This window comes from Channa argus, chromosome 13 (genome assembly GCF_033026475.1).
Source record: "Channa argus isolate prfri chromosome 13, Channa argus male v1.0, whole genome shotgun sequence".
In the NCBI taxonomy this organism is placed as follows: Eukaryota; Metazoa; Chordata; class Actinopteri; order Anabantiformes; family Channidae; genus Channa; species Channa argus.
Genome location: NC_090209.1, coordinates 20,140,698 through 20,147,227, shown reverse-complemented (window position 1 = coordinate 20,147,227; position 6,530 = coordinate 20,140,698). Strand labels below are relative to the sequence as shown.

At 38.0% G+C, this 6,530-nt stretch overlaps 1 protein-coding gene across 1 annotated transcript; it reads right to left on the bottom strand.

The window, feature by feature from the left end:
* Window positions 1-4: 4 nt before the first annotated feature.
* On the bottom strand, window positions 5-5,937 carry szrd1 (SUZ RNA binding domain containing 1). The gene is made up of 4 exons (XM_067526673.1): window positions 5,793-5,937; window positions 4,384-4,433; window positions 3,408-3,677; window positions 5-2,038 (listed from the first exon to the last, which is right to left on the bottom strand). The coding sequence occupies exons 1-4, from the start codon at window positions 5,838-5,840 to the stop codon at window positions 1,927-1,929; spliced, it is 480 nt and encodes a 159-aa protein (XP_067382774.1). The 5' UTR covers window positions 5,841-5,937; the 3' UTR covers window positions 5-1,926.
* Window positions 5,938-6,530: the final 593 nt, after the last annotated feature.

Sequence of the window (6,530 nt, the reverse complement as noted above, 5' to 3'; positions counted from 1 at the left end):
AAAATCATATTTTTTGCAAATCATTTTATTAAATCAGTATTTACAGGCAGTTTGTGTTCTAACTCAGAGCCATTTGTCTCCTGCTCTGCTGCTAGAGTTCCTGAACTAAACTCTCATACCATTATTTTGAGTTTTCCCTCCGACATAGTCTCTTGAACTACAGTAATAAAGTCAAAAACTAGGAAGTAAAGATGTGATTACAGGAGGCACAAGCTGATTTCAACAATTATAAAGAACTGCTCTAATGATGTGCACCACTGAATATGGCTTTGAGATCACCTCTCTGAACAAATAAGTAGACAATTAAAAACATCCATTGGGCACAAGGGACAACCAGGGGTCACTACTTCTCTTCAACCCTCTGAATCTCAAATATATCTCAACAATCAATTACTGAACAAAGGAGTGGCGTTACTGTTTTATACTGTGACCAAGATCCCAACAAAGCAATCCTTTTTCATGGGACATAGTTGGCGCTACATTTCACCACATGCTCTGTATCACGCCATTTCCAAAAAACAGTGCCAAACCAATCCTAAATATGGACATTTGCCGTTTGAGAAATGATACCAAAAGGAAAAATACAATCTTAGTTCATTTCATTCATACAGTCTTGTTCGCTTGCACCTGAGTTTCTACATCAATAAAGAAACAAGCAAACTTGCTCTCTGACAAGGTGGACACATGGAGAAATGTGAAATACAGCAGTGAATTCATTCCCCCCTCCAAAGCCTCCTTTACCTGCTTCCAACACAATTGTCAAATACAGATGTCTTGTTTAACATATTGATTACTGATTTTAAATGGGGCTTTTGGTTTATATTGATTAAAATACTGCTCTGACATCTTATACAAAAAGGCAGAAAAGCTACTTAAAAAGCGACTCAATCCACGATCTCCTTTCGTCTTTTTTTTGTTTTTACTCTTAAATAAAAATTCCTAAGTGACAGTCCAAGGAAGACATCTGAAAAACTTCATAAAAACACAAAAACAACAAACCGTATACATAACTAGTCAGATTAACAACCTGACACAACTGTTACCATCAGATCTTTAAAAAGAAATGGCAATTTAAAGTTTAGGGGTGTACTGACAACTCTAACAACTCATTTACCAAGCGGGTACTAGTTAAGTACTCAGCATTAGTGGTGAGTACTAGTGGTGTAATAAATCTGACCACATAAGCTCCAGCCAATGATTTTTTTTAACTGTATTAAAAACCAAACTGTTGCATTTACTATTTAAAAAAAAAAAAGGTTAAAAATTTTAATGTTATCTATTTTAGAAACACAATGGATATGTGAATTTAAAAAGAAAAAAACTCAGTATTAAATGAGTAGCGCTGTGGTGGTGTATGAATAACATGAAGCAGATTAGCCAGTACTCTGAAAATTTCAGAGCATCCCCTTGTACAGATAATTAAAGACAAACAAGAAAAACCAAAGATAAAAGTTTAGTGACCAATGTTTGAAAAAATTAAAAACATAAAAAAGGTGAGAGAAGTGATGTCTGGTATTATTGCTTAGGAGAATCTGCTGCACAAGTACCAGCTCATCTTATTTTGCTATGACCCATCACTTCTTCTCCTCTCTCTTCCACCCCTTTGTTCAAGTCTCTGCCTCCACAGGCATTAAGAGATGGAGCCGCTGGGGACTGAAGGAGGAGAGAGACAGAGGTGAGGAGTGTCTCTTAAAGGGATCATCACAGTGAGTCTAGAACATGTCCATAATCACAGTGTCAAAAAGTCAGGATTTGGGAGAGAAAAGAACACATTTAGCTTTCTCCTGGACTGCTGGTGGGAAGAGTTGGACAGCAGTATTCCATATAAAGAACTGAAGAAAGGAAGTCTAAGTCTCAGTGCTCTCTTTGCTCTCAGGAGGCCATTGATTTTCCTTCTCTCAATGGCTGGGTGGCCACGGGGCCCACTTATCTGTGCTGTCTGAAACCTTGGGTGCCATCTGGACCAGCTGGCTGCCGCAGAGTGTGATTGTTTGATCGGGTATCCTCTGAAGGCAATGAAGAGTTATTGCGCCCTGGCCTGGTAAAAGGAAAGACAACTAAAATAAATAAGAGACAGCAGATTGTTCTACATGCCAAATGCTGGGGAGAAACCATTCACAACTCATTTCCAGTTGGCAACCTAAAGAGCATTCTTTCCTTAATGAATGTGATTCCCAACTGTCCTATTTACAGAATCTCTATAGTTCACATTAGTTACAATGTTTCCAGTATTTAAACAAAAGTTTTCTTCCTTCTTTTACACTGGCCACTCTTTTGTAGCTTCTTATTCTGGCACAACATGCCATCATTCAAATCTAACTAAAAACAGCTAAAGCATTAAGACAACAACGACAAAAAAAAAAAAACAATCCATCAAGTTCTTCAAAGATGATTCAGAGAGAGTTATTTATGATAGTCTTCACCTCCTGTCAATCAAAACAATTAAGCAAAAAGAAACAGAAATATAATGACTCAGCCATCTGTAGCCTAAAACCACATGACACCAAACACAACACTAGTGGAAGCATACATGCTTTATAATGGGCAATAGTCCTGTTTTTTTAAGTTCCTGTTTCCTACAATAGTTGTTTTAATTGTTAGCTTATGCTTCTGACGTTATTTGGCTTAGTTAACAGTGTGTCTACACAGGGCATTTCAGATGTGGTTTTTAATTGTTCGGCTCATGTGTGCCCGATGGAGAAAATGCATACTTAATTTATTCAACTGGGCTGTCTGCCTGAGGCACATTACGTGAAATGTGACCTGAGAAAACTTTTTGTGTTTTAGTTCTATTTTCCTGTATTTTATATAGTATACCGACAGCGACTGGGCAGTGAGCTCTGAATGCCTCCTGAACAGAGCTGCTGCTGTGCCTTGTCTTCCTAGAAACAACTGTTTTGCTTCTAACTTCAGACCATTCACTGTATGAAAAAAGTAATAACCAATAGTCCAAATCTACTTGTAAATCGAGGAAAAAATTATCTGGAAATAGTTCTGTTTAGGATGTACTGTCAAGAAACCATTCCCTCAAAGAATTTGCAATGTTGTCATCACAACAATTATTCAACCCTTCACCTGTGCATTCAGCAGGACCTAAAACATCATAAAAACACAGCAACACGCGTCACAATTTTTAGAAAATCTATTTTTAAATCAGGTATTTAAGGCTGTAACAATCGCAACTCCCTGAAGTTACTGATAAAAGGCATTTAAATAGACAATAGATGTTTATGTCTGTAATCAGGATGCATGAAGAGATACTAAAATAATGTCTATTTACTTCCTGCCTTTTCTTCAGTTTAATAATTGGCGCACAACTGGTAAAACATTTAATACACCCATTGAAAGTATCCATTACCACGGCTGCAACTTAAACCTCTAAACTGTCAATATATGTGGAATATTACCTGTCATTGATGGGCTTGTCCTGAGGCGTCTCCTCTGGGCAGGCGCTACCCAGTATTCTCTTTCTGGCCTCAGCGTATTCTGCCTCGCGCTGGGCCAAAGACTTGACCTGTGGTGTAGGCCTGTTCGGATTCATGGGTGATGTCAATGACCCATTGCTGGCAGGCCGCTTCAAAATGCGTATCTGAGGTGGGGGTGCTGCTGGTAGAGAGTCGTCCTGTATAACCATGGTTGTCTTCAATGGGGATCTTGTAGTATTGTTACTGGACTCCCTAGAAGCAGAACCAATCCATGACAAATTAGTAACACAAAACACAAGATGAGGAAATTAAACTTATGACAGAAACCCAAACATAATTATAACTAATAAATTTGGACTTGCTTATCATCAAAGTCACATATTTGGTATAAGTCTAATAGCTGAAGTTATTCTGTTCCTTCAGTTAGGCCGACTTAAAATGGAACTGAAATAACAGGGAGGGACTGATCAAATTTTTTATCCAGATTTAATACCCCAACTCTGTCACACAACTAACACAGAGTCCTATACCGGTGCTTTTTCTATCCAAGATCAAAATTTTTATACAACAGTCAAAAATATTTTTGGATGACCATTAACCTAGCATAACATAAGGGACTAGTCATTGCTGTGGCAATAAATATGTGTTGGTCACCTGATCACACTATGAATGTAACGATCAGTGGAAACTGAATTCTGCAAAAACAAACACTTTCTTTAATTATGGATTTGTCAAAGTATCAGCGTAGACCTACTTAACTGAAATAGTAGATTGTTACATCTTGGTAGTTCACCTGTATGGTTAACTGAAGAGACATTTATAATTTGTAAAAACTCTTAGGCAATGTTTTGGGTAAGACACATACACAAAATAATGCAGTTTAAAAAAAAAAAGAAATAGAAGCAATCATTATAGGCTACAATTCTGGATGTTTCTTCTAAATTTTTAAAGGCCTTACTTTTCTTTCTGGCTGATTCTTAGCTTCTCTTCTAGCCGCTTTTCCATTTCCTGTAGGGAAACAAAAGTCCAGATATACATTTTTATAACTTGAATAAACAAAGTGGTCTGATTGATTCCGGTTAGCAAGAAAAGACTGGCTGCTATTAAGCAAGTAGTGAAGTAGACGGAAAGCAGGAGTCAGTTACACGCTATTTATACATGTGTAGGGCAGCTGCCAAGTCATAACAGAGTAGAGTGATCAGTTAGCTAACATTAGCAGGCTGATGTTTCCATGAAATATAGGGATCATTTTCAGTTGCGTTTAATGATTTCTAATTCAAGTAAGGTATTAGGAAAGAGCATTGCCTTCAATCTGACTGGCTGTTAACTTTACTTCTTTTCTGAGCCGTGTACTTTAAAAAAAAAAAAAGAACTATACAGGAACTGGCAAACTACTGTGGCAGTAGCTAATGTTAGCCAACAGTTAACGGTAGTTGGGAACAATCTTGCCAGTTCGGCGACACAACTAGCTCCCTCCCGGGCCACTAACTAGCTGACAACAGGATTAACTAGGAAATGCAGTACGATGTTAACTTGTCCTTGTGAACTAAATAACAGGAAACAACCAAGTTAGTCCCACAAGCTAACATTTAGATAATGTTACGCTAACAGTTTGGGCCTGACTCCATTTAAAATATGTTCATTTAATCAAATGTACATATATCATGCTAAATTACTGATATTAGCTTATGATAATAAAATGTGGACCATCTAAGTGAGTAAGTTGTCGTTTCAGTGCTGCTAACGTTATCCGTCGTTCACGGAGCGCTAACGTTAGCTGTGAGGCGCAACATTTGGTGCGACAAGCAATGTTGAAGCAAAAATGTAAAATAAAAGTTGACGTAATAAAAACGCAACTACACCGAATTTAATATATGATCAATGGTTAATGAAAGAGACTTAAACATATATAAAAGTGAATTTACATTTATCAATACGTAACCTAAAACATTACATTAACAAGTTTCCATATTAGAAAGGCTATAACTAGCCTAGCATTGGCTAACGTCAACCTTAGCATTTCAATCAGTCATTATAGTCAATCGATTTAGCTCGGGTCGTGATAGCTGTTGATTAGTCAGGACTACCATTCGCTAAAATCCAAGCATTATTAATTTGTGTTTGATATGTTACAAGCAACAAACATCACTAGTCAAGTCTGCAAAGTCCGTCTCAAGTTGTCTTGCTAGCTACCTAACGCTAACGTTCTCGCCAAGTTTCTTAGAGCTAACTGAACGTTAGCATTAGCCACATTGTTGGCCCACGACTTCGTGAGAACTTCTAAAAACAAAACGGAAACACAGTGACGCTACAAACGACATATTCGCCTTCAATGTGACTATAGACAAACTCTTTCACTTCTTTTACCCCACTATCAGCAGCTTCCTCCCAACTTTCGGCGACCTCCTCATCCATGTTTCATTTTGCTCAGACACGCCGTAAAGGTGGCCGTCCTGGGCTGCAGAGTCCGCCTCTCCGCAGCCTATGACGACACAGACGGATTTCCCCACAGGACAACCACCAGAGGGGGGCAGAAGTGGCCCGGCCCCGCAAAATCTGACAAGCTGTTCCGCTGCAACTGGGCTTGTTTCTTGGTGCTATAAACTGCTCTATTTGCCATTAAGCGACATTTTTATGACTGAATGAATATATGAATTATGAATATATAGTTCAATTATTGATAATATACAATAAGCAGGATTTTAAATTTGAGCGTCACATATTTCCACCACATCTGCACGCACAATACCACTCCACAGCTGATCAGAAATCAGCCAAAAGTGGTTAAAAACAGTTCAGTTAAGTGAAGGAAATAGGGACAAAAATATTTTTCAAACAAAAAGTGACAATAATAAAAATTAAAAAATTCAATTCATCAAAAATAAAACGTTCCTCCTAATAACAGGCCTCCTAATATGGACATTCTACGAAGATGTGGACTGTGTTGAATCCAGGAATACTGAAGGGGCCTATCAGGCACAGGGAACCCAGAGCAACCAAAAAAAGACTAAAGTCAGATGCAAACCAACACAAAGCGAACACATAAGGGCCTACACTTGCTTCGGAAAGTATTCAGATCCCTCACATTTTGTAGGCTTTTCTGTG

What these genes read in the sequence shown, in the direction of transcription:
- szrd1 (XM_067526673.1), bottom strand. Translation starts at nt 5,840, where the DNA reads ATGGATGAGGAGGTCGCCGAAAGTTGGGAGGAAGCTGCTGATAGTGGG. An exon ending in AGAATCAGCCAGAAAGAAAA is followed by an intron (nt 3,678 to 4,383) that starts GTAAGGCCTTTA and finishes TTCTGCTTCTAG; the next exon opens with GGAGTCCAGTAACAATACTA. An exon ending in GACAAGCCCATCAATGACAG is followed by an intron (nt 2,039 to 3,407) that starts GTAATATTCCAC and finishes TCCTTTTACCAG; the next exon opens with GCCAGGGCGCAATAACTCTT.